The 27,768-nt window shown below is 42.5% G+C and overlaps 2 protein-coding genes across 2 annotated transcripts; one reads left to right on the top strand and one right to left on the bottom strand.

Annotated features, from left to right (window-relative positions):
• The first annotated feature begins 4,099 nt into the window (after window positions 1–4,099).
• Window positions 4,100–4,951, top strand: LOC143605659 (uncharacterized). Its single transcript, XM_077081690.1, has one exon. The coding sequence runs from the start codon at window positions 4,100–4,102 to the stop codon at window positions 4,949–4,951; it is 852 nt and encodes a 283-aa protein (XP_076937805.1).
• Window positions 4,952–24,861: 19,910 nt separating this feature from the next.
• LOC143605658 (helicase protein MOM1-like) lies at window positions 24,862–26,554 on the bottom strand. The gene is made up of 4 exons (XM_077081689.1): window positions 26,336–26,554; window positions 26,078–26,254; window positions 25,112–25,988; window positions 24,862–25,040 (listed from the first exon to the last, which is right to left on the bottom strand). Exons 1-4 carry the CDS (start codon window positions 26,552–26,554, stop codon window positions 24,862–24,864), a joined length of 1,452 nt encoding a protein of 483 aa, XP_076937804.1.
• Window positions 26,555–27,768: the final 1,214 nt, after the last annotated feature.

Below are 27,768 nucleotides of genomic sequence, written 5' to 3'. Positions count from 1 at the left end.
TGCTATATAATTTTTTTATAATCTCTTTAGGTTGTAAATCAAAATCCAAGATTGAATTAATATGTTGAAGTTATTACGGTTTTCCGGTAAGGTTTTATATTTATTTTAATTTTTATATTACTTTGTTATAATATCTTTAGATTCTATATCAAAATCCAAGATTAAACTGATAATTTTCCGTTTTTGTTTGTATTTATATTAATATTTATATGATTTTTTCTTATAATCTTTTTAAGTTATATATCAAAATCAAAGATTTAATGCATATCTTCACTATTTCGTTTTTCCGGTAACGCGATTCAAATTTTCCGGTTGTAAGTTTATAACATCAATTTTATATTTTTTCACATGATTCAAATCTTTCATAATTTGTAATATATTTATTATGTGATATTAATATTAATATTTAATTTTATCATTTCAGGTTATTGTCCCCAACTTGGTATAGCTAATTTCATTGATTGAGAATTGTTTGATAAAATGTCTTTTATTTTTGTTTAATATTGATTTATATTTATGTTAGTATTCATGTATTTATTTATTTTTCACAATTTATGCAATTTAATTGATTATTATATAATCCCGAAATAAAATTTAGTTGATTATTCTGTAATACATTAAATTATCTATAGTAAGATAATCAATCTTATATTGTTATTAGTCAAAAGTCCAATTGTATTGGTTTAAATAACATTTACATATTTGATTATATTGAATATGTTTAAATAACAACAATTTGAATAAATTAACGACTTGACTCAATTTGACCATTTATATTGAATAGGTTTAAATAAAATTTACATATTTAAACATAATTCTCATTCCTAATTTGACTAATTTTTTTCAACCCTTTTTATTTTTTGAATACCATCCATAAATATAAACTCATTTCATAATTATTCAATATTCATGCATTAAATAAAAAAATATTAGTTTCTTCTAAATATTTCAAGTTATTGTGAATTTAATGTCAATTTTAACTAAATTCCTTAATTAAGTGAATAATAAAAATTATTTATTTGAACCATTTTGAAATTCGAATTCTTGACCATTATAGAATCTTTAATACATTTGACCAATTTAATATGTCTTTATTATAATTTTTTAATTACCATGTTTTTAATACTATTATACAATAGTAAGCTTCAATTACTACTAAATATTTAAGAACCACTAAAAGCTATTTTATTCACCTTTTGTATGTATTAAAAAATTAATACATTATTAGTATCTTACTAATGGAAAATAAGATATCAAAAGGCTATATAAACTATCAACTCATGCTCAATCTCTAATCGGGTGTTATGTAAAAACCTCAATTTATTTGGTGTTTGTTGTATAAGGTTTTTTACTTTATTTATCGAAAGCTTAATAAACTATTTTTTTTATTATAATTACATATCAGGAGCTTGACAGTGGAATTTGAATACAAGAGAAATATTGTCGTTTGAAAATTATATGTGTTTATTAGACGATTTCTATATTTCACCTAAAGACATGTTCCCGGTTTTGTACTCTTTTGGAATCTAGAAAATGTTGTCTGGTGAGTGATGGAGTGGTCGGGAACGGGTCCGTAAAAGTGGAAATAGTTTGGTAATGGTCTAAAGTGAACATTTCTCCTGAGAATCTTGCTTGACTTGGCAGACCTGAAGGAGATGGTTGTTATGTACTTTTTTCATTCGGGTAAACAAGGCATGTTAGATTTTTGTTTTAAAAAATATCACCATAATAATAAACGTCTTTTTGCATTTATTATGAGTATCATATTGTTATATAAAAATTTTAAAAAAACTAATGGGTTTTTTTTATAAATTGTGTTTTACCAAAGTGTGATTTACTAATTTGTGATTTATAAATTTGTGTTACACAATTGTGTTTTTAGTTGTGTATTCTTCGTTGTGTTTTCTTCATAGTGTTTTTAATGTTGAAAAACACATTTGATGGAGATAGTAACCGTTTGGCAACCATTTTCCGATGACTTTTCTGGCGACTTCTCGTCATACATTTTCGGTAAATTTTATGGCGACTATTCTGGCCAACTTTCCGGCTAGGTGGGTGGCAGGTGGGGCGATAGAGTGATGGTGGTGTGGATGGTGGTGGTTGTAGAAGATGGGTGGAGATGTAAGTGGGTTTTGTGATAAAAAAGGTGGACCAAAATACCCACATTCCTAACATTTCTAAGAAAATGAAACTTCTTAAATGAACTCACCCCATTTTTTATAATATTATATTTGTAATAACCAACCTAACATTTTAATTTTATTGTTTATGCTTAACTCGTTTTGTTAATAGTTTGTTTTTATAAAGTCTTGTTTTAGTTATAACAACAAATCTAACTTGTATTTCATTGACATAATCAAAGATGACGCCCACTCCAAATAGCTTGATATGAGTTTAAATAAAATATATAATATGTTAGAAAATAAGAAATATTTTCTAATGAGTCGGAATAAGTTGAGATATAAAAAACCCCTCATAAAATCAAAATATATGTCAAAAACTAAAAAAGTAATTAAAAAACTAATAGTTAGTTCCGTAAATGTAAAAAAAGAAAAACTCAATAAATATCAACTCATGCGGACCAATTTCAACTTTTTCTCTCCTATAGTTTAGTTTAACCCATTATGATCTATTATACATTTTATTTAGTGAAAATTCTTAATATAGTCAATTTTGACCAACAATTTCCAATTTAGCCATGGTTTTGAAAACGAAGACTCATTACTCAATTCGAAGGCGTAAATTATACCCAAAATAGCTATTTTTTATGTTGGATCAGACAAAATTTCAACACAGTCAAACATAATTCGTTGACCTGTAAAATCGTGTCACATGTCAACGTATTAATGGATCCTACAGAATTCGTTAAAGAATCATCGGATCCGACGAAATTTTTAATGGATCCGACAGAATTCTTATCTTCTACCTCTCAAACCTTAAACTAAACCTCCATAACAAACCTCCATCTCCATCTTTCTTATTTCTCCACAAAATCAAGCAAATCTAGTGTAAATAGGTTAGTTTTTCGAGAAGAACACAACCGCAGTGTTCAATTTCACCAAATAAAATCTAATGGATTAGAACTTGAAATCACCCCTCCCCCCCCCCCCCCCCCCCCCCCCCCAATTTAAAATCTAGGACTTGACGGACAAATTAAACAGTTGGATCTGACGGAAGCATGAATTGTGCTGTTGGACACGACTGTTTATTATTACGTCGCTACCTCTCGAATATGTTGGAAACTTTGATAATCAGTCGGATCCACTAAAAATATGTTAAAATATAAATTTATTACCAATCTTCGGACTAATATTATTATTATTAATCCATCACTTATGGTCTAGCGGTAGGAGAGTTTGGATTCTCCAGTAGAGACTCAAGTTTGATTCTTACTTATATCACTTTTGATGAATTATAACAATGAAGAATTTGAGCTAGACCTTATGAGGTTGTCAGTTTGAATCCCGAGCCCACCTGGGTTTCCGTACCACCGTGTGTTACGCTATAAAGTCCTGCTCTTATGGCGGCGCAACGACGGTCAAGTGGCAGCCTACGATATGGTTTCCCAAAGAAACATCAAAGTCAAACTCTGAAGCCATCATGAATCCAGCTATGACAACATAGTTAGGCCAAAGTAGACAAACATGACTCTTCAATTTGAAAAGTGCAGTGATCTAGTTAACATAAAAAAGAGTGCCAATTTTTTTTTATTATATATTTAACTAAAAAAAATTAGTAAAAATCGGTTAAGATATTATTTTATTATAACCAACTTTTGAGAACTAGTTTTTCGCGGGAATCAAATCTCTTTATCCCCTCAACAACTGTTCCAAAAACCCTAGCTAGCAATTCATAACCAAAATCAATCAGATGTCAGATGAAATACAAATGGAAGTCATGAAACTGCTTCCTATAAAATCACTGATTCAGTTCAGGTGCGTTTCTAAACCCTGGAAGTCTGGTGATCGAATCCTCTGATTTCATCGCTGATTACACCGTCAGCAGCCGCGATCAACCGCACCATCTGCTTATAAGCTACCAAAATAATGAGAATGATGTATACGTTTCGATTGCAGATAATGATTCTTTCCCCCTAAACATGGGTTCCCCTGCCCTTCCCCACCCCATTAATTACCTACTTTGGGATTCAAGGGTCGTCGGCACCTCTCGTGGCGTGATTTGCCTCCCCGGCTATCATCGAAATTTATATGGCTCCCATGAGGCTGTTTTTTGGAATCCGTCTATCAGAAAATCAGTTGCTATTGCTGTGCCCGATGATGTAACATGTTCCTGTGCTACTGGTTTTGGGGTTTGTCCTGCAACCACTGAGCCTAAACTTGTTAAAATTAATAAACGCGGCGGCGTTACTTGGCAGGTTGAGGTTTTTAGTTTAACCTGGCACGTGTGGAGAATTTCGCCTTCTAATCCGCCTGATAAACTGCTTGAATTCAAACCGTCTTCTCAATCTGTTGTAGATAGGTTTATTTACTGGTTGGGTGTTACCAGTGGTGGTGATACCGGTATTATGATTATTTCATTTGATTTGTTAAGTGAAGAATTTGGAGAAATACACCTCCCGGGTACGTTGGCCTTCGAGGATCTGTTAATGTTGGAGTTATTTAACCTAAGTGATCCTCTCGTGGTTCTCAGAAGGTGTTTAACGACCCCGAAATTTGAAGTGTGGATGATGGAGAATGGTGTTTCAAAATCTTTTACGAAGCATTTCACTATAAACGATCCAAATGAACCAAGTTTCCCACAGGAGTTTAGGAGGAATGGTGAAATTGTGATGGCCGTTGACGCTGATGATGATGATGATGATGGTAAAGATGCACGACTAGTAGTTTGTCAACCCTTGTCGGGGGACATCAATGATCTTGGGATTAAAGGACGAAGTTATTCATTACAGGTGAGCTCGTACACAGAATCTTTACTTCTGCTTGATCAGTAATATCCTTTTTCTTCTTTTTGTCCTGTTTTGCTAATTTAATATTTGCCCAAGAGTTTTGTTTCATATTTTGTATAACAATTTGAAGTATATTTATATCTTGTGAAGGAAATTTTGAATATCAAAATATTGTAGAGGTACCCGCGCAAATAGACCAAAGCCCAACGTGTTTACCCAATCTACATAAGTTCAAGATGGCCTACTAGGTGATAGTATCAACATCACCAGGGGCGGACGGCCATTTTAAAGTTAGTGTTAAGCCCCCAATCGTCCCTTATGAAAGAATTTCGTGTGTTAGCCACTGATTGTATCACAACACTAGCACAATCTAGAAAAGTCGCAGCCCAAGATTACAAATAAGCTCTCGGTTAACATTAACCGTTACTTGTAATCTTTGACTTCTCGATAATATAATGTATGACCAAAATTCACAAATACCCTTACAGCTTTTCAGTGGCTTAAAATCTGTCTTTTTTAGCATCAAAACACCTAGTAAGTCACATTGGAATACAAATTAGGCTTAGATAATAATAATTGTTTAAAGAACACATATCTTGAAATGCTACAAAACAAGACTTAAAACCTCCCATATTAACAGCAATCTGCGTAGTGTTGCAAAATAATATCATTAGCATCCGAACCAACCCGCAACAGCAATCATGCAATAGTTTTTTAGAAATAAGAACGAGAATTTGGATTTTAACAACTTGCCTATATTAGGAACTTTGATTTGGGATTCTGAAGGGATATATTCCCCCCTTTTTAAACATTTTTTATAATATATTCTATGTATATAAAAATAGAATATATTAAAAGTGAATAATCCGAGACGAGCCGACTTAGCTTCATATTAAACCATATCGAGCGAGCTTTTTGAACAATCGGAAGAAAGGAGTAGCGCAGAGATGGGGTAAACCGGTAAAGAGAATTTGGGCGAGGTATATCAACTAAAGTTTTGGATGATTTGAATACTTGTACCAAGATCAATATAAGAAAGCAGGCATATATATTTTTTAACTTCTGTAAGTTGCCCATTTAAAGAATTGTTTAATATGTTTTATTGACTTTTAAATTAATGCTACATTGATTTGTACATTATAATCCACACATCAATATCGAATAAGATTTACATCGAAACGTCGATAAAAATAAGCGTGTCATAACGTAAATTTGGTTTTCTTAATCACAAAAATAAATAAACTTTCAAATACATGGGTGAAGATGAGGGGTTAAGAAGCTGGCACCAACCTGAAAATATCATAACACCATCCCCCGAATTCGAGGGTTTTTCTTTTTTGGAATTGGGAAGTTGGAGCCAGATTACGTTGGCGTGTGATTCCTTCAAACCGGGACAAAATGGGACGATGGCGTGCTATTTGGGAAAAGTTGGATAAAAAAACTAATTGATGTTACACACATGTGACATATGAGATAAAATGAGAAAAGCGAGACAAAATGGGATGACTCCCCGTGCTCTAAGGTACAAGAAACAAGGTATAAACCTAAAGGACATTTTTTATAATTTACTCTTTTTAGACTTCTCTATTTCTTTTGGACATAATTTTCTTTGATTTATCGACAATCATCGAAAAACAAGCATCAAACCGTTAAAACAGGCCGGCTGTGATCCAACCAGCCAATCCTATCAGTTTAATTCGTCTATTTCTTAACCATAATTAAGCGGTTCAACACAAAACTTTTGTCAAAACCAGTTAAATCAGACTATAAATAAAAGATAGTATTTGTTAGAACCAATATATTAATTGTTTCATATCATTTCAACTTAACGCGTGTTATGGTCAAAGAAAGATTCATCAGTCCACCGGTAACCCAACAAGTAATTAGAATTAGGAGTGCGCACGCTTCGGGTCGGTTCGTTTATTAGCCTAAACTAAAACCGAGATCATCAGTTAATTAATTTTATGAACCAATCGGTTTTTGTTCAATCGATTTGATTTAGTCGGTTAGGTTTTCAGTTTGGTTAATAACTAAAACTAAACTTGGGCTAGATATTTTCTTAGAAATACAAGAGATTAGGGTATAAATACATGAAATGGATGTATAAAATCGTGATTTGGAGGTATGAATACATGAAATTGAGGTATACAAGCTAAAATATATATGAAAATATGAATGGTTTGGTTCAGTTAACCGAGAGTACAAAAAAACCGTTAACTGATTGTCTGTTATTTTTTGGCTCAGTTTCGTCGGTTTTTCCGTTCAGTTTCAATTAATGGTTAAGTTGTTTCTCACCCTTACAAGTAATACATAACTTGGTTGTGGATTCTCATGGTATTGCTCTTTTGGTTTTCGAATGACGAAGCCCCCTTATCTTATTAATTACTTAAAATTATAATTATATCATAATATATATATTAAAAACTTGCTTTATGTAGCTACTTTCAATCCACGACCAATTTACAATAACACTTACACTTGTTTTATTTAATTAGCCTAACATTATCATGTCACTTTATCATGTGATATATATGAAATTAATCCTAAATTATTTTATAAACAATATTAAATAACTCACGTGATTGGACTACATAACGACACATGATTGGCGCACATAAGCTCGATGTACAAGTTTCCATTCTGATTGTACATACTTTCTATTTTCCCTTTCCTTTGTTATAACGAGTATACCGAAACTGTTTCTATTTTCTCTTTCCTTTGCTATTGAAGAAACGTGGATCTACTCACTGGTAGCAGATCTACTTTCCTCGGGTGTGATTAAACTATTTCACCGATGGTTCTTCTGGATCCGAGTTCTTCCACCTACAAAATGAACAGCGCCGTTACTTACCCCTCAGAAAGGGACAGAGGGGTCCTCTTTGGGGTAACCCTCCGGCGTGAGAATCAGTATCTTTTGGAGAAGAATAATAATGTTTGTAGGTAAGTCAATCTCAAGAGTATTGCTGAATCGCTGAATACCCTTGATGATGTGACTGTGTCTTTTTTGTAACTGACTGTGAGTGAATATGATTCAATATGATTGAATGTGATATCACTGCTTGTAACTGTCAATGATTGAGTGTGAATGAATGTGTCATCAAAGTGGAGTTGATGCTGTATTTATAGTGCTAGGGTTTTTACTGGTTGGGCTCAACCTCGTTGGCCTCCTCCAATCGCACTGCGCCACGTGCCCTCTGGGACACCTGGCGCTTTCTCGTTGGTTGTAATCACGTGGTAGCACATGTGTCATGCTGAGTTGTCGACCTTTCATTTGGCCGTTGTCAACATCAGCATATTCTTACTCCTTAAAAAGATGCCTTCTGGAAGATTGTCTGACGTGCACAATCAAGGTTGCCCTAATCCTGATTTGGATAAGGACGAGGTTGATTATGTGCACGTGTGATATGCGCCCATCCTGAGGATGCGCGAAGTCTTCTTTTTATTCTCACGCGCAGATATTTCATGCGCAAGTGTGATATGGACGAGCGTGTGATATGCGCCGCGCGATGGTGCGCCGGGCGCATATGCGACGCGCGAGCATATGTGATGCGCAAGAGCATGTGATATGCGCCGCGCGTTGATGCGCTGCGCGCATATGTGATGCGCGAGCATATGATGCATGCGCCATGCGCCTAGGTTTTGGCTTTGTGCCTTAATGTCTTTATCTTGTGGGTTGACCCGCCTTGATTGGTGTTGAGGCGGGTACATACCTCTTCAAGCCCCCCCAGTCTGATGTGTGTCTTATCTCGCGCGAGCGTGGTAAGATAGATATTAGACTCACTGAGTTGTCCTTTTGTAGGGGGTTTTGTCGTTTTCTTGGTTGTTTCCATCGTCGCGCGAAGTTCTATCCATTTGGTTGAAAACGAAAGGTCCAAACACGTGGTTGGTTGGTGATGACGTGCGCCGTAAACGTGTCAGACGTTTCGTGTGCTCGAGGTGCTACAGTTGCCTTTCACGTCCCCTCACAACTGTCTTGAACACGTGTCGCACTCGCATTGGTTTGTACCTGCGAGTGAGGGCGCGTGTCTGTTCCGTGGCAGGTCGGTTACATCTTTCTGTCCCCTCACACAGCTGTTAGGGACACGTGTCGCGCCTTCCTTGGGTTGCCCCTGCGAGTGGGGGCGCGTGGAATCCGATCAGCTGCCACTTTTCTCTCTCCTGGTCCTATAAAAGCAGGCCCTTAGGAAATTTTTATCTTCATCTTCATTGTTTCTAAAATTCAAATTTCTGCTTTCAAATTCTGATTTGAGTGTTTACATCGATTGGAATCCTCGATTATCGGCTATTACAGTTGTATGTCTGATAGTTCATACTCGTCTAGCCCTTCAATCACCTCCGTTGCCTCTCGAAGACGCCGTGTGAAATCTGTGGTGATGTCGACATTGAAGCAAAAAGGAAAGGGGAAGAAGGTTGTTGAAACCACATCGGAGGAAGTAGGGAGGACCAAGGCCACCAAAAGGTGGAATGAAATCCCCTGCAAATTGAAGCAGGCCGATCTCGACAACCTCATCGCCTCTCAGGGGTTTCCCACCCTGTTTGGCTGCATGTTGCCTAGGTCCGGGCAAACGGCGGCGGACCCGCCTGCCGGCTATATATCCCTATATAGCCACTTTTTCACCCACTGCAACCTTCGTCTCCCGATGACAAGGTTTGTGGGTGCACTGTTGAAGTTCTATGGGATTCACATATCCCAAGTCCATCCGTTTGGACTCGTGCGCGTGACTCACTTTGAGTTCATGTGCAAATCCCAGCGCGAGGAACCCACTCCTCGGCGCTTTCAATATTTTTATAAGGCCAAGATCCAAGACAATTGGATCTCTTTTATTCCTCGCAGTCAGAAGGTGAAGTGCTCCACTGTTTCATTCAAGAGCCTTCATGACTGGTCTGAGAGGTTTTTTTACATTAAGGCCGGTGTGATCCCCATCCGTATGACCATGCGCTCTATCACTTCTGCGCCTGCGGATGAGGATGCTCATGCCGACCCCAACCAGCGCCTCCTCGCAAATTTTCTTCGCGGGGGATGGTTCGGCGGTCAGCTTTTTAACCCATGCGCCAGTAAATGAAGAAACGTGGATCTACTCACTGGTAGCAGATCTACTTTCCTCGGGTGTGATTAAACTATTTCACCGATGGTTCTTCTGGATCCGAGTTCTTCCACCTACAAAATGAACAGCGCCGTTACTTACCCCTCAGAAAGGGACAGAGGGGTCCTCTTTGGGGTAACCCTCCGGCGTGAGAATCAGTATCTTTTGGAGAAGATAATAATGTTGTATGTAAGTGAATCTCAAGAGTATTGCTGAATCGCTGAATACCCTTGATGATGTGACTGTGTGTCTTTCTGTAACTGACTGTGAGTGAATATGATTCAATATGATTGAATGTGATATCACTGCTTGTAACTGTCAATGATTGAGTGTGAATGAATGTGTCATCAAAGTGGAGTTGATGCTGTATTTATAGTGCTAGGGTTTCCACTGGTTGGGCTCAGCCTCGTTGGCCTCCTCCAACCGCACTGCGCCATGTGTCCTCTGGGACACCTGGCGCTTTCTCGTTGGTTGTAATCATGTGGTAGCACATGTGTCATGCTGAGTTGTCGACCTTTCATTTGGCAGCTGTCAACATCAGCATATTCTTACTCCTTAAAAAGATGCCTTCTAGAAGATTGTCTGACGTGCACAATCAAGGTTGCCCTAACCCTGATTTGGATAAGGACGAGGTTGATTATGTGCACGTGTGATATACGCCCATCCTGAGGATGCGCGAAGTCTTCTTTTTATTCTCACGCGCAGATATTTCATGCGCAGGTGTGATATGCTTGAGCGTGTGATATGCGCCGCGCGCTGGTGCGCCACGCGCAATTGTGACGCGCGAGCATATGTGATGTGCAAGAGCATGCGATATGCGCCGCGCGCATATGTGATGCGCGAGCATATGATGCCTGAGCATGTTTTGTATGCGCCATGCGCCTGGGTTTTGGCTTTGTGCCTTCATAATGTCTTTATCTTGCGGGTTGACCCGGCTTGCTTGGTGTTGAGGCGGGTACATACCTCTTCAAGCCCCCCCAGTCTGATGTGTGTCTTATCTCGCGCGAGCGTGGTAAGATAGATATTAGACTCACTGAGTTGTCCTTTTGTAGGGGGTTTTGTCGTTTTCTTGGTTGTTTCCATCGTCGCGCGAAGTTCTATCCATTTGGTTGAAAACGAAAGGTCCAAACACGTGGTTGGTTGGTGATGACGTGCGCCGTAAACGTGTCAGACGTTTCGTGTGCTCGAGGTGCTACAGTTGCCTTTCACGTCCCCTCACAACTGTCTTGAACACGTGTCGCACTCGCATTGGTTTGTACCTGCGAGTGAGGGCGCGTGTCTGTTCCGTGGCAGTTCGGTTACATCTTTCTGTCCCCTCACACAGCTGTTAGGGACACGTGTCGCGCCTTCCTTGGGTTGCCCCTGCGAGTGGGGGCGCGTGGAATCCGATCAGCTGCCACTTTTCTCTCTCCTGGTCCTATAAAAGCAGGCCCTTAGGAAATTTTTATCTTCATCTTCATTGTTTCTAAAATTCAAATTTCTGCTTTCAAATTCTGATTTGAGTGTTTACATCGATTGGAATCCTCGATTATCGGCTATTACAGTTGTATGTCTGATAGTTCATACTCGTCTAGCCCTTCAATCACCTCCGTTGCCTCTCGAAGACGCCGTGTGAAATCTGTGGTGATGTCGACATTGAAGCAAAAAGGAAAGGGGAAGAAGGTTGTTGAAACCACATCGGAGGAAGTAGGGAGGACCAAGGCCACCAAAAGGTGGAATGAAATCCCCTGCAAATTGAAGCAGGCCGATCTCGACAACCTCATCGCCTCTCAGGGGTTTCCCACCCTGTTTGGCTGCATGTTGCCTAGGTCCGGGCAAACGGCGGCGGACCCGCCTGCCGGCTATATATCCCTATATAGCCACTTTTTCACCCACTGCAACCTTCGTCTCCCGATGACAAGGTTTGTGGGTGCACTGTTGAAGTTCTATGGGATTCACATATCCCAAGTCCATCCGTTTGGACTCGTGCGCGTGACTCACTTTGAGTTCATGTGCAAATCCCAGCGCGAGGAACCCACTCCTCGGCGCTTTCAATATTTTTATAAGGCCAAGATCCAAGACAATTGGATCTCTTTTATTCCTCGCAGTCAGAAGGTGAAGTGCTCCACTGTTTCATTCAAGAGCCTTCATGACTGGTCTGAGAGGTTTTTTTACATTAAGGCCGGTGTGATCCCCATCCGTATGACCATGCGCTCTATCACTTCTGCGCCTGCGGATGAGGATGTCCTCAAGAACCCAACTGGCGCATGGGTTAAAAAGCTGACCGCCGAACCATCCCCCGCGAAGAAAATTTGCGAGGAGGCGCTGGTTGGGGTCGGCATGAGCAGGCTCTGGGCCGACAGCGCGCTTGAGCCCGTTATCCAAGTCGACGGGTTGTGTAAGTGTTTTTGTTTTTTTTTTTTTTTTTTTTTTTTTTTTTTTGTGGTTGCGCGAACATCGTTCTTTTGCTGATATCATTTAACTTGTCTTTGCGCAGTCACCAAGGATTACATCCTTGCCGCTTATGATGAACATGTGGAGGGCGGCTCCGTCGAACTTGGCGTTGGGGAGGTTGGTTTCCCGGATCGCTTCGATGACATGTTCATCCCAGTGGATCTGGATTTTGACTTTGACGGTGACGCGCCTGGTAAGCCTTCGCAATCCTGCTCATTCCTTTAGAATACCCAAGTTTATTAACAGTTCTGTCGCTTGTTTTTGTAGATGCGCTTGAAAACTACGAGCTAGAGCTCGCGGAAGAGGAGGAGGAGGAAGAGGAGGTGCCTCTACTAAAGCGCAAAGCTAAGGGGAAATCTGGCGCAGGGGCCAGTAAGAAACAGAAGAAAGAGGACACCCCTGTCGCTCATCCCCATGCTCAAACGAAGAGACCTAAGGAAACCACAAAGGTTTCTTTAAGTTCTCTGCCTGTGAGAGTGGGCAGACCTCCTGTCCACTTGAGGTATGGTGCCGTCGCCTCCTCCGTTCGCGCTGCTGAAGAGAGAAGCCGCGCCGCGCCTGCAACAGGTATACTTTGCTTATCTTCATCTGACTGAGTTATTATTAAACCGTTGGTTATTTGAATGATTGCAGAGCCGGCGACGGTAACAGATCAGCCGCAGGCGCCACAAGGTGCTACGGCTGCGCCGGGGACTCCATCGAAGTCCCCTGTTCTAACCTCTGAAAAGGGTAGAATGAATTTTATGGCGATGTTCGACGCGCGAACAGAGTTGCGCCAAGGTAAGTGTTGCACATTTGTCTTCTGAATTTTTCCTTTTGGACTTAGTCATAAACCATTCCTTGTTTATTTGTTCATAGGAGTTGTAGCTGGTACAACAGTTGCTGATGATACTCCTGGCGCAGCTGCCGGCGCCGCTGGTTCTGGTCCTGCTCCTGCTAGTGCTGAGTCTCCCCTTGTTGGGATAACCAAGGAGCAGGAAACGGTGTTGCGCGCCGAACTGGCGGCGTCGAGACCTCCTTCGCCTCCTCCTGCACGTAGCCCTCCCCGCGAGGCTGGTTTGGAGCCTTCCAGGTCGCAGCAGAAGAGGCCTGTTGAAGGAGACGAGGAGGACGAGGGGGTTCAAGGTGAAGACTCCTTAGGAGATCGCGCCAGCCCTGCGATGCCGCAAGTGTTCGCAGCGCAGACCTCTGGTGGGGCTGGCGCTGACTTTCCTGCTTCATCCCCGCAGGTATGTATTGATTTGTTGGTCCGCTGCGCGTATCTCCCTATAAGTATGTTTTATGACTTAGAACTTTTCTTACATTTTTGCAGGAAGGTGACCACGTTTACCGCCCGAGATGGAATATTAATGAAGAAAGTTCCTTTCAATCCATGGGCGTATGCGAGGACTTCTGGGCTCATGCCGTGCCTCCTACTGAAAGGAGGTATCAAGAGGAGCGCACTCGCGCGGACTTGCTGAACGACCATGTTTTCGCTGGGTCGGCTTTTTTCGCTGCTTCCCAAGAGCTTCGTCGTGATTATATTAAAGTACGCGACGCTCTTGTGGAAGCCCAGCGAGAGGCTAAGGTGGCCGCCTGGAACCTGTCTGATGCTCGCGCGCGAGCTGAGAAACTCCAGGCGGAGCTCAGTGAAAACCGAGCAAGTGCCAACACCGCATACATCAAGCGCGGGCATGAGCTCCAGGCTGCGCGGGAGAAGCAGCAGTTGGCGGAGGCCGAAGTTGCCAAGTACGCGCGCAGAGTGCGTGTCTTGGAACAGCAGGCCGAGGCGCGTGACCAAGCTATCATCAAGAGTATTACTGAGAAATCATCGTTGGAGAGCGAGGTTGCGCGCCTGAAAAGGGATTTGGCGGCCGCGCAGGCCGATAGAGATGAGGCCTTGGCCACGGCGGCGTCCAGCCAGGAAGCACTTGGTGCTGCGCAGGCGGAGAAAGAAAAAATTTTGGCAGCAGCAGCGTCTGACAAGGAGGAACTAAAAAAGGCTAAGGAAACTGTTGAGTTATTAAACTCTCAGGTTCCTGCCCTCGAGACGTCTGTTGCTGGCCTCGCGCAGGATCGCCAATGGCTGGTGTCACAGGGCATGGCTCGCTGCGCTTTGGCGATGAAATATTCCGCCGAGTTTCAAGCCCTTGTGATGGACTGCAATGCCGCCGCGCGTTTGGTGGGCCGAGCTGAAGGGTTTACGGATGGGTATGAGTATGGCATGTTGAGGAAGAACCCATCCGAGTACCCTTACAAGTTCGATGCGGCCTGCGCGGACATGGCCGCGGTGGGGGAAAAGTATATGAATACTCCCATCCCCATCCTTATGCAGGTACCTTGATCTTAATGAGTTTTACTTTACTAACTTTTCTAAGTGTTTGTACTCATTACTTTTCTAATGATTTACAGATAGCTGCGCTTGCTGACCAGCCCGACCTCGGCGCACTAAAGAAGTTGCTTGATGATTGCGAGAGGGCTGGTGGCGATGATGGTGGCGCGGGGGATGTTGCCCCTGCCAGCGGCTCTGGCGCGGCGAAAGAATCTGCTCGTGACACCGTTGTGATCGAAGACTCCAATGAGGAGGAAGAACTTGACTATGGTCAGTTCGGAGATGAAGAGCAGACCGCGCCAGATGCTGCGCGAGATGATGAGGATGATGAAGCGGCTGACGTCGACGTGGAGACTTGAGAAGCCCTTCATCAAATTTTGTATATTTATCTTTTATACTTGTAGTTTGTAACTCATCATACTTGTAAATTTCGATCCAATGAAATGAAACTTGTTATCTCCTTTTCGTATCTTGCGCATTTCCATTCATCTCTTCATGTTTGGTTGTATAGATATAAGATATGCTTGAACGTTAAAATAAGAACAAGGTTGTAAGGAAATTATTCACTTAACCTCTGTTCTATTTTGTTTGTGGCTCTCGCAGTATCTTGCTCATGCTGACATGCACGCTAATTTTTCGTTATTTCTTTTTCGCGCGTTGGTGTCACGCGGTATGGAAGTATGAGTTTAGCCATTACATGTCAGCTTGTGTTACTCAGATATCCACTATGGTTCCGCGCGCGGCCTCGACCTGAGACCTTAACATGATATGGCATGTACTTTGCCTTAGTTTTGTTTAAGGATTTTTATGATCAGGCTGCGCGGGGTGTAAGATGGATGTATGTGAGTGTTTTGAGCTAAGGCTCTTTGTTTTGGGCTAAGGCCCTGACGATTTTAGAGTTAAGACTCATTAACGTGTTTGAGCTAAGGCTCGTAATTTTGGGCTAAGGCCCTGACGTTTTAGAGTTAAGACTCGTTAACGCGTTTGAGCTAAGGCTCGCGCATGTATGTTTTACTTCGCTTTATTTTGTTTTGAAGTCAATATAGTGTTGTCATATTGTTCCAATTTAATAAAGGAAGTGTGAAACATGTATGCAAAGGTAAGAGAACCAATATTGAAAGATAGCGCGACAAATATTGAAAGATAGCGCGAATCATCATTGATGATGGCTTAAAAGCCTTGATTACAAATTTGAACTTTTTACATGAAGCATTTTCTAAGTTGTGCCGCGTTCCACGCGCGCGGTATCTTTTTTCCGTTCAAATCTTTTAAAGCGTACGCGCCTTTCCCCAGATCTTCTGAAATTTGATAAGGTCCCTCCCAATTGGGGGACATTTTTCCTGGGGGTATTGCGCGACTAGCTTCATTGTTTCGAAGGACAAAATCATTTTTCTTGAAGTGGCACTCTTTAACGCGCTGATTATAATATTTTTCCAGCTTTTTCTTGTATCTGGCTTCATTAATGATAGCCGCTTCTCTGCGCCCTTCAAGCAAGTTAAGGTCCAACCTTCTATCGCGGTCGTTATCAGTTTTGCCCATCATGAGTACCCTATGGGATGGGCATCCAATTTCCGCTGGGATCATAGCCTCTGTCCCATAGGTTAGGCTGAACGGGGATTCGCCATTGCTAGTTTTGCTTAATGTCCTGTGCGCCCACAGGACATTAGGTAACTCTTCGACCCAAGAATGGGATTCTCCCTCCAATCTTTTCTTCAGCCCATTTAGCAAACTTTGATTCGCGCGCTCCACTTGGCCATTCCCTTGAGGATGGTAGACGGACGTGAAGATTTGGTTGATGTGCAATTCTTTGAGCCAGCTTGATATCTTCCTGTCAGTGAATTGTTTGCCATTGTCGCTCACAATTTCCAGAGGAAGGCCAAAACGACAAATGATGTGGCTCCAGATGAATTGCTTCATCGCCTCAGCTGTGATTTTTGCTAGTGGCTTGGCTTCAACCCATTTTGTGAAATAGTCTATCGCCACTACCAAAAATTTCACCCGCCCTTGCGCTTGCGGCAGGGGCCCCACAATATCAATGGCCCATTTGTGGAAAGGCCATGCTGAGGTGACTGGAATCAAGTTGTTTTTTGGACGCATGGTGTTTGGCGCGTAGCTCTGACATGCCTTGCATTTTTGGATTTCTTTTAGCGCATCCAAGTACATGCCTGGCCAATAGTAGCCCGAGCTCATCGCCTTGGTAACCACCATGCGCGGACCAGCGTGAATTCCACAGATTCCTTCATGAATCTCCCTAATCACATAGCTTGCTTCTTCCGCATCCAGGCATTTCATGAGCGGTCCAAGATAAGAGCGCCGATACACTGTACCATCAAGTAGTTCATAGTTCTGCGCCTTGTGTCTTATCTTTCTCGCCTGTGCGCGATCATCCGGTAACTTCCCCTCTTTCAGGAATTCCATTATTGGAGTTATCCAGGATGAAGGAGTTGTATGAATTACCAGGACCGATTGCGTTTGCACTGACGGGCTGCTCATTATTTCCACCCTGACATCTTTGCCAAAGTGATCAAAATTAGTTGATGCCATTTTACTCAACGCGTCTGCGGACTTGTTTTCGCTTCGCGAGATGTGTATGATTCTGAAGAAGTCAAACTGCTCAACGAGCTTTTTTGCCTGCTCTAGATACAGAGGCATTGTGTTCTCCTTGGCGTCATATAGGCCGTTGACCTGAGCAGCTACCAAGTAAGAATCAACATGCGCCTCTAGTCTTTTAACCCCAAACTTGCGCGCGATGCGCAGACCAGCCAGCAGGGCTTCATACTCAGCCTCATTGTTGGTACTCTTGAAGTCCAACCTGATAGCATAAGTATATTCATGATTATCAGGGTCCACCAGTTTGAGACCTGCGCCAGACCCTTCGCTGTTGGAGGCTCCATCAGTGAATAGCCTCCAAACATCTTCTTCATCATTTGGTCGCGGAGGGTCTACCTCGCGCTGAGCTTCTTCAATCTTTCCCTCTGGGATTTCCGTGATGAAATCCGCCAAAACTTGACCCTTTATTGCTGGACGGGGCTTATAAGTGATCGTGTGTTCACCTAATTCCAGCGCCCACTTTGTCAGCCTTCCGGAGAGCGCGGGACGTCGCAAGACTTGCTGGATGTTGTAACCAGTCAGTACTTCAATAGGATGACCATTGAAATATCTATGTAGCTTGCGCGACGCGTGTGTTAGTGACAAAACTAATTTTTCCATGATGGAATAGCGCGTCTCAGGGTCTGTGAGCACTCGACTCACATAGTATATTGGCGTTTGGATCCCCTTGCGATCCACCAATAATACTGCGCCAATGGCGCGATCTCCAGCTGACAAGTACAATGTAAGGGTTTCGCCAGGAAGTGGGGCTGTGAGCGCGGGCAGCTTTATGAGACATTCTTTTATCTCATTGAAAGCTTGCTCAGCCTCAGGCGTCCACTTGAATTGGCTCTTCTTCAAACAGTTCCTCAAGGTGTTAACGAATGGAGTAGATTTGCTGGCGTGGTTCGCTAGGAACCTGTTGATTGACACCAATCTACCATTCAGCCTCTGAACCTCTTTCATGGTGGATGGTGAAGGCATGTCAAGGATGGCTTCCACCTTCTCAGGATTCACCTTGAAACCCTCCTTAGTGACCATTACACCAAGAAATTTCCCCTCTTCCGCGCCAAAAGTACATTTGCTCGGGTTGAGCTTCATGTTAACTTCCGTTAGGCGCTGAAGAGTTTCCTCGATGTCGTTGAGCATTTGTCTCTCCTCCCTGCTCTTGATCACCAAATCATCGACGTAGACTTCTAGATTTCTTCCGATTTGTTCACTGAAAACCGAATCCATAAGTCTCTGATAGGTTGCGCCCGCATTCTTTAAACCAAAGGGCATTTTTGTGTAACAAAAAACACCCTTGTCGGTTCTGAAGGCCGTCTTGTCTTCATCCTGTGGTGCCATTTGAATCTGGTGATAGCCTTTGTAGGCATCCAGGAAACATTTGAGCTTGAATGGCGCCACGGAGTCCACCTTTGCGTCGATGTTTGGTAGTGGGTAACAGTCTTTCGGACATGCTTTGTTGAGGTCCTTGAAGTCAATACACATCCTCCATGACCCGTTGCTTTTCTTTACCATCACAGGATTGGCTACCCACGTCTGGTATCGGATCGGGCGGATAATGTTTGCGCGCAACAAGTCCTCAACTTGCTCATTCATGGCCTTCGCCTTTTCATCCCCCATGATTCTCTTCTTCTGAGCAATTGGCTCCACCGACTTGAACGTGTTAAGAGAGTGTTGCGCCAAGTCTCGCGGGACCCCAATCATATCGGAGTGTTGCCACGCGAAGACCGACATGTATTTTGTGAGCAACCTTTTCACTCTCAATCTCGTGTCGTCTGAGATGGTAGCGCCAATTGTGACCGTTTGGTCGGGGAATTTTGGGTTTAAAATCCACTTCTCTGGCGCATTGTCCGCCGTTGGAAGTTTCATTCTCCCTTCCCGCGGCGTGGTTGTCACTGCGCACAAATGATCGCGGTAAACAAATACTACGCCTGTTGGTGTAGGGATCCCCAATGCGCCGTGCGCTGGCGATGGTACAGCATTAAATTGGGCAATTGTTCCCCTACCCAGGATCATATTGTGGCATGACGTGGTGGGCAAGACCAAGAAGTTGACAACTTCGGCTCGCTTGTGCTCATCATCCCCCATAGTTAGTTCAAACTGAATCTGGCCTAGGGGATGTATGATCTCATTTGAGACACCACAGATTGGTGCGTTCACAATTTCGAGCCGAGCTTGGTCTGCCGGGTCTAACTTTCTGAAACACTGCTCATACATAATGTCAGATTCGCTTCCAGTGTCCACCAGGACCTTTGACACTTCGTAATGAGCAATGTGTGTGGTAATAACGAGAGGACTGCTTATTGAAGGGCCTCCCCTGATTCTTGGGAAGATGACTTGCTGCTCGCGCCAATCTCCGTGAATTTGCGCGCTTCTCTTTCTTGACGTCTGCCCTTGTCGTCCCCCCTCAGCCACACAGATTCTTTTGTACTTCTTGTTGGCAGAGGCTCCCTCCGGTTGCTCATCTTCTATTCTTTGGTTTTTTACCAAGTGAGCCAGCCTGCCAGACTTTACATCCTTCTCGATCGCATCCTTTAAATGATGGCATGCGTCGGTGTTGTGGCCCGGGGACCTGTGAAATTCACAATATTTACCACTGTTTTGCGGCCCCTTGTAGTGTAGTTGCTTGGGAGGCTTGAATTGGACATTCTCAGTACTTAACACCTGTGAAGGTGTTTTAGTGAGGGGAGTCCATATTCTTGGCAGAGGTCTGCTAGGATCTCTGCCGCCCTCCCTCTTGTCACCCTCCCCGTGTTTACGAGCATCCTTTTGGGGCTGGGGTGAGCTTGGTTGCGCTTGTTTTTCCGCGGAAGAAAAACTTGTTGGCTGCAACCTGGACCATACAGAGTTCTGTTTGGCCCTCTTCTCTTTGCTGCGCGGTGATTCAGCCTGATGCGCTCTTTCTCTTGCCCTATCTTGGGCAATCTGTTTCTCATTTCTCGCGAAAACTCGCGATGCCTCCATTAACTTGGCCCACGTGGTGGGCATACCATCTTTGCTTACGAGAGCTCGTCGTAACTGATCACTGCGCGCGCCTTGTATAAAGGCCACGCGCAGGAGCTGCTCAGTTATGCCCCCGATTGCCAGGGACTCCTGATTGAAACGAGTGATGTAATCTTCAATCGTTTCATCATTCCTGCGGATGCAGTGCATGATGTCATCAGGATCGCGCGTGTGCCTGCGCTGCTGTACGAAGTGGGCCTGGAACTTTTCTAATAGTTCCTCGAACCCATCAATTTGCCCTGTCGGCAAGCTCTCGAACCATACTCGCGCTGCGCCCGTGAGGCAGCGGGCAAACATATGACACCATGTTGGCATCGTCCAGCTCTCTAGGTTTCCCGTGTTATAGAAACCTTGCAAAAAGTCATCTGGATCTGTCGTGCCATCATATTTCCCCAGACCACTTGGCATCTTGGTCTTGTGCTGGATGGGAGCCTGCGCGATGCGCGCAGTAAACTTTGAGTGTTTTACCAGGATGGCTGGTCTGTAGGGTGTGGTTACGTCCACTTGCCCTCTGACCGGTGGGCTGTATGGCATGTGCAAATCCGGATCTGCTCTGGCTCCTGGCGCCATGTTCACAGGCGCGCGGAGCTGCGAGCCTCCTGCATGAGTATCCCTTGTCTTTCTCATGCTATGCACCTCTTCATCACTGAACTCTGTGTGTGCAGTGTGAACAGAATGCCCTTCTTCCGGCGCGCGCGGCCTTTTTGTGGGCTGCTTCTCCATCGCTTGCCTTTGTGTTTGGTCGGCTAGCTTCTTCTGTTTGATCATTTCAGTGTACTTTTCCATCAGACGCCGCTGCTCATTTATGAGCCATTCATTCGGATCGTCTGCTTCATCTTCTGGACCCATTGGTCCCTTCAGCTTCGCGCCGGCCATATTTTGTAACGTGTGATCATCTGGAGGAGTTTCAGTCTGGCCGTGAGGGGTTGTGACGAAGGGACGGTTGCTGGTGGTACGCGTATAATCACGCGGAACCCTCAGAACCTGCTGTCCGTCGTTAACACCCTCACGTTCTATATCCTCCAGAGCTTGATCAACGTTACGAACTCCAGAAACCATGGTGATTGAATTTTTTAGATCTGGATGAGATCTGATTGCCGTTTGTAACAGTGGATGGCGCCAATTATGAACTACTTGATGGTACAGTGTATCGGCGCTCTTATCTTGGACCGCTCATGAAATGCCTGGATGCGGAAGAAGCAAGCTATGTGATTAGGGAGATTCATGAAGGAATCTGTGGAATTCACGCTGGTCCGCGCATGGTGGTTACCAAGGCGATGAGCTCGGGCTACTATTGGCCAGGCATGTACTTGGATGCGCTAAAAGAAATCCAAAAATGCAAGGCATGTCAGAGCTACGCGCCAAACACCATGCGTCCAAAAAACAACTTGATTCCAGTCACCTTCTACTTTCCTCGGGTGTGATTAAACTATTTCACCGATGGTTCTTCTGGATCCGAGTTCTTCCACCTACAAAATGAACAGCGCCGTTACTTACCCCTCAGAAAGGGACAGAGGGGTCCTCTTTGGGGTAACCCTCCGGCGTGAGAATCAGTATCTTTTGGAGAAGAATAATAATGTTTGTAGGTAAGTCAATCTCAAGAGTATTGCTGAATCGCTGAATACCCTTGATGATGTGACTGTGTCTTTTTTGTAACTGACTGTGAGTGAATATGATTCAATATGATTGAATGTGATATCACTGCTTGTAACTGTCAATGATTGAGTGTGAATGAATGTGTCATCAAAGTGGAGTTGATGCTGTATTTATAGTGCTAGGGTTTTTACTGGTTGGGCTCAACCTCGTTGGCCTCCTCCAATCGCACTGCGCCACGTGCCCTCTGGGACACCTGGCGCTTTCTCGTTGGTTGTAATCACGTGGTAGCACATGTGTCATGCTGAGTTGTCGACCTTTCATTTGGCCGTTGTCAACATCAGCATATTCTTACTCCTTAAAAAGATGCCTTCTGGAAGATTGTCTGACGTGCACAATCAAGGTTGCCCTAATCCTGATTTGGATAAGGACGAGGTTGATTATGTGCACGTGTGATATGCGCCCATCCTGAGGATGCGCGAAGTCTTCTTTTTATTCTCACGCGCAGATATTTCATGCGCAAGTGTGATATGGACGAGCGTGTGATATGCGCCGCGCGATGGTGCGCCGGGCGCATATGCGACGCGCGAGCATATGTGATGCGCAAGAGCATGTGATATAAACGTGGATCTACTCACTGGTAGCAGATCTACTTTCCTCGGGTGTGATTAAACTATTTCACCGATGGTTCTTCTGGATCCGAGTTCTTCCACCTACAAAATGAACAGCGCCGTTACTTACCCCTCAGAAAGGGACAGAGGGGTCCTCTTTGGGGTAACCCTCCGGCGTGAGAATCAGTATCTTTTGGAGAAGAATAATAATGTTTGTAGGTAAGTCAATCTCAAGAGTATTGCTGAATCGCTGAATACCCTTGATGATGTGACTGTGTCTTTTTTGTAACTGACTGTGAGTGAATATGATTCAATATGATTGAATGTGATATCACTGCTTGTAACTGTCAATGATTGAGTGTGAATGAATGTGTCATCAAAGTGGAGTTGATGCTGTATTTATAGTGCTAGGGTTTTTACTGGTTGGGCTCAACCTCGTTGGCCTCCTCCAATCGCACTGCGCCACGTGCCCTCTGGGACACCTGGCGCTTTCTCGTTGGTTGTAATCACGTGGTAGCACATGTGTCATGCTGAGTTGTCGACCTTTCATTTGGCCGTTGTCAACATCAGCATATTCTTACTCCTTAAAAAGATGCCTTCTGGAAGATTGTCTGACGTGCACAATCAAGGTTGCCCTAATCCTGATTTGGATAAGGACGAGGTTGATTATGTGCACGTGTGATATGCGCCCATCCTGAGGATGCGCGAAGTCTTCTTTTTATTCTCACGCGCAGATATTTCATGCGCAAGTGTGATATGGACGAGCGTGTGATATGCGCCGCGCGATGGTGCGCCGGGCGCATATGCGACGCGCGAGCATATGTGATGCGCAAGAGCATGTGATATGCGCCGCGCGTTGATGCGCTGCGCGCATATGTGATGCGCGAGCATATGATGCATGCGCCATGCGCCTAGGTTTTGGCTTTGTGCCTTAATGTCTTTATCTTGTGGGTTGACCCGCCTTGATTGGTGTTGAGGCGGGTACATACCTCTTCAGCTATAACGAGTATACCAAAGCCGACTGAGTTACCATCCACCGCAACGCACAAAATGTGTGTATATATATATATATATATATATATATATTTGTTTTTGTACTTATTATTTAAAACTAATTACACTGTGGTTTACCTAAATTATGGGCCCACTATTTTGGTACGACTTAACGTTCCGTTGCAACGCATAGGTCCAATATACTTAGTTGTATTTAAAAACTTAAAACAAAATTTAGATTGAATTTTAATTCAAAGTACAGAATACTAGTAAGCATAATCAAATCCATACTAATATTTCGGTTTTAAACGGTTCAGTTAATTCAGTTATTAGAAGAAGTGTGTTAAACATGGGTCATAAAGCATTTGGTCAATTCAAGTCCATTTCAGTTAATAAATACACAACTTGTATGATACCATGAAAAATTAAAATAAAGAGAGTCAAATAATTAGTATGAATGTAAGTAATTATATATAATTCTGAATGAATACATAATGGCTATTCATAGTCAGTCCCAAAGGAGTTACTCAACTGCTAATAACAGTAAGCCACTTCACAAAACTAACTCACCCAACGACAACCGTTGACTTAGTTGACTATCTCTAAAACACCTAATGTTTGTAAGCAAGCATATTTGCAACATATACAATGAATGTGCCTACTAAAATGCTACCAAAAACACCTTTTAGCACTTACACTTGCAAGCTCACAAAATCAGTCTATGTACTTGAAAAAGTCAACTGTTTGGTTAGTTGACCGACGGTTCACCAGTGGCAGGCCGGTTATGAAGTGATGCAAACAATTACGGGTTTGACCTTATATGAGGGGCTGCAAAGCGTGCTCCTGACCCGCCTAAACTGTGTCCGGGGATACGTGTGGTGGGACCACCGATCAAACACAGGTTCGTGGGCCGAACCAGTGCAGACGCAGGGATTGTAAGAATGTTAAGCGCGCTAGTTTCTGTAATTAAAAGAAACAAAACATTAATTAAATAATGTTCTTGAAACCAATTAAGTTATATTATATTTGATACCTTTTTGTGGTTTCTTTAGAATAGGAGTGTCCTGCCAATGTTGTGACAAAATCTCAGCAAGAAGTTTATTGGCATTAACAAGCTTCTCATACTCTTCGAGAACCGTATCTTCTTTTGTTAAACACGTCTTCGAGTCATGAATCAATCCGTCATACTTCTTGCGTATCTTTAAAATCTCCTTTTCACATTCCGCAAGAAGCATTGATTCCTGCATTTAAACAACATCATTATATCATCCTATAATCCATAAATTAATAATAATAATAATAATATAACTACAAGAAAACAAAAAACTTTTCTTAATGTGATTTCGCGATTTTCTCTCGCTCCTTTTGAATTCTTTCGATTTCTGTTTCGAGAGTATGTGGTCGTGGCTGATCAGTTTGACTTTGTTGACCTTCATTTGTTCCGGGATTCAAAGCAGTTGAAGGTGTAGCAGTCTCACATGGTTGATGAGTGGCAAAAGGTGTATGTGTCCCTGTATGAAATAACAATAAAAATGATCAAATATATATGATATGAAGGTTACTTAATATTAATAAATATAACTGGTCCATTTTCTTCCCACATTCTTAACCAACTTTCTTCTACTCCTCGGCATTGATCTTAGGAAAGAAGGAGAGGTTGCATTTGCATCTTCAATCATGTTTCGGTTTGACTTTGGAACTCTCCGAGACAATCTGTCACATAACTGGACCCGTCCAAGTTGACTTTCTTTGACCAACTTATTCCAAAAAACAGAATGTCTGTTATCGATCAAGTAATCATCAATAGATAAACTTTCATTTGTAAGGTTTTCAGTTTCACCATATAACAAGATACTTTCAACGGGAGTGACAACTCGCGATATGATTGAACGTTTTGTGGGGCCCGGTTTGGCACCCATGTTCCTCAACAGGGATGACATCTCATGAACCAAATCGTCTATAAACGACTGATGTTTGGTGTCGGTGCAGCTTTGGAGCTTACTGAATAAGTAAGAGGCGCCCCATCCTAGCAGCCGGTGGCAAGCTCTCCATCGAAAATAACAGTCAACAGGTGTACCTTGGTTTGACAAAATCAGTGCTTTCTCTTCAACAGTGAATGCTGAATAGAACCTGAAAACATGTAACCGGTCACGATGCGGATCAACGGTCATCCTCTTGAGAGCTCTTATGTCAGTTGACGGGTTGCAGTCGCTGTTGAATAATACGACCGCATCGAGGCGTGAAAGCCGAATACTTGAATGGCATGCGCGGTAATCACACAAGCAAATGAAACATTCACTCTCTGCATTGTTGAACTTTTCTAATGATTCCTTTTTCTTTGCAGGTGCGTAATTAACAGTAATCACTGGGATATGGATATATGCATTCTCGCCAAATCTTCGATGAACAAGGTCATCCAAAAAATGCCCGGTTGATATCTTCTCTGCATTCACTGCAGACTGTCAATCAACAAACAAAAAATTTTAAATTAAAAAAAATATGTATGGTGAGTATGTAATAACTAAAAAAAATTAAAAAATATATTTGCATGAAACAGAACGAGTGCTCTCAAACCGCATCGTTTAATCTCTAGCAGCAGCTTGTCAAGAACTTGAAATTTGCCACTGACATTGATTTCAGCAGCCAATGGATCATCATCAATTAAAGAACCTTCTTTCGATGAATTACGCAAAGTGGGGTCCGCAAGAAACGGGTGATCACAGCACTACAAAAATAATTATTAAACAGATTAAGAATAAGCATTTACCAAACTGAATGCGAAACATTACCAAAAAAAAAAGAGAACCTTTTGAATCTGAGTGAGAATATCACGGAGTGGAGATTTTCTTGAAGATGCGGAGAGTTTGCCCGAATTTGAAGCTAAAATTGAACAATATTGTTCGGTTTGCATTGAAGAAAGATGAACCGGGACCCAATACTCGTCAAGATCTGTGAATGTGCACTTGAATGCTATAAATGGCGACAGTCGTTCTTTTAATGTGTCAATATCATTGTTCATTTCCATGTCAGCATCAACAGTTTGTATCTTTTGATTTTTGCAGTCAACGAGTGAAAGGATATTTCGGTAGCTTTGCAAGATATCCTGAAACAGCTGACTGAAATCAGCAAATTTAAAAAAAAAACAAAGGCTGCAGCACGCAGTAGTGGCGGGCCCGCAGGTCAAAACGGGCTGTGCCAGGTTGACCCCATGCATTTGTTGAGATTTAATGCACTGAAGACTAAACATGGACTCAAGTTGACTTTCAGCCCGTTTGACTTGTTTCCCGTTTTATCTATCTCCTATATTATTTTTTGACCCGCATACATTTGTTGAGAATTAATGGACTAAAGACAGTCTTAAGTTGGCTTTCAGCCCATTTGACCGATTTGACTTGTTTCCCTTTTTTAAGCTTTTATTATTATTATTATTGGCCCACATACATCTGTTGAGAATTAGTGGACTAAAGACAGGCTTAAGTTGCCTTTCAGCCCGTTTGACCAATTTGACCCGTTCCCTATTGACCCGTTTGAAATAAAAGAAAGGTGAGAAACATACCCCTGACTCGCCAGTAACTGTTAACAGTTTCATATCAGCCATAAGCTTCTGAAATTTGTTTAAATGTGTTGAATATACGGGGCATTGGCTCTCGTCTATTACTATCAATTCCCATTTAGTATTACTAAGCATTTTCAACTCCAAGTCCTGCAAAATAACAAAATGAATATAATTTCCACACGATAAATTTGAGACGGTTTCATATAATATCAAGAATTAAGTACCTCAGCAATGGCATCTAGAGAAGATAAAACAACTTGAAATTCTGAATCTCTAATGGTGATAATATAGTGACCACCTTTGTATGTCACAGCCGACTTTGGCCATTTTGAAAACTCGGTTTCCCACAATGAAACAGCACCGGAAGAAGCTGATATTATTAGAATAGGCTTCATCGTGTTATCCAACAACGATGATACAAAAGACACCACCTTAACTACCCGCTCCTGCTATATCCAATTAATTAATGTTATATTTATTTAAAATAATTAATATGGTTTAATGGAAAAATAAACCAAAAATCTCACCGGCCCGTCAAAGATGACTGCATTTTGACCTCTGTTCCGGTGGTCAAGAAGCTTTCTAACATAAGGAATCATATGATCATGTCTTTCGGTTGAGACCTCGAACTGATTATCAGCCAACTCACTGCAGCCTGTTGTGTGTGTATATAATGGCCATCA

The sequence above is a fragment of the Bidens hawaiensis genome, unplaced genomic scaffold, assembly GCF_021521415.1.
Source record: "Bidens hawaiensis isolate Kalapana, Puna unplaced genomic scaffold, B.hawaiensis_p1.1 tig00070620_1, whole genome shotgun sequence".
Taxonomy (NCBI): domain Eukaryota; kingdom Viridiplantae; phylum Streptophyta; class Magnoliopsida; order Asterales; family Asteraceae; genus Bidens; species Bidens hawaiensis.
This window is presented reverse-complemented; position numbering and strand designations above follow the sequence as displayed.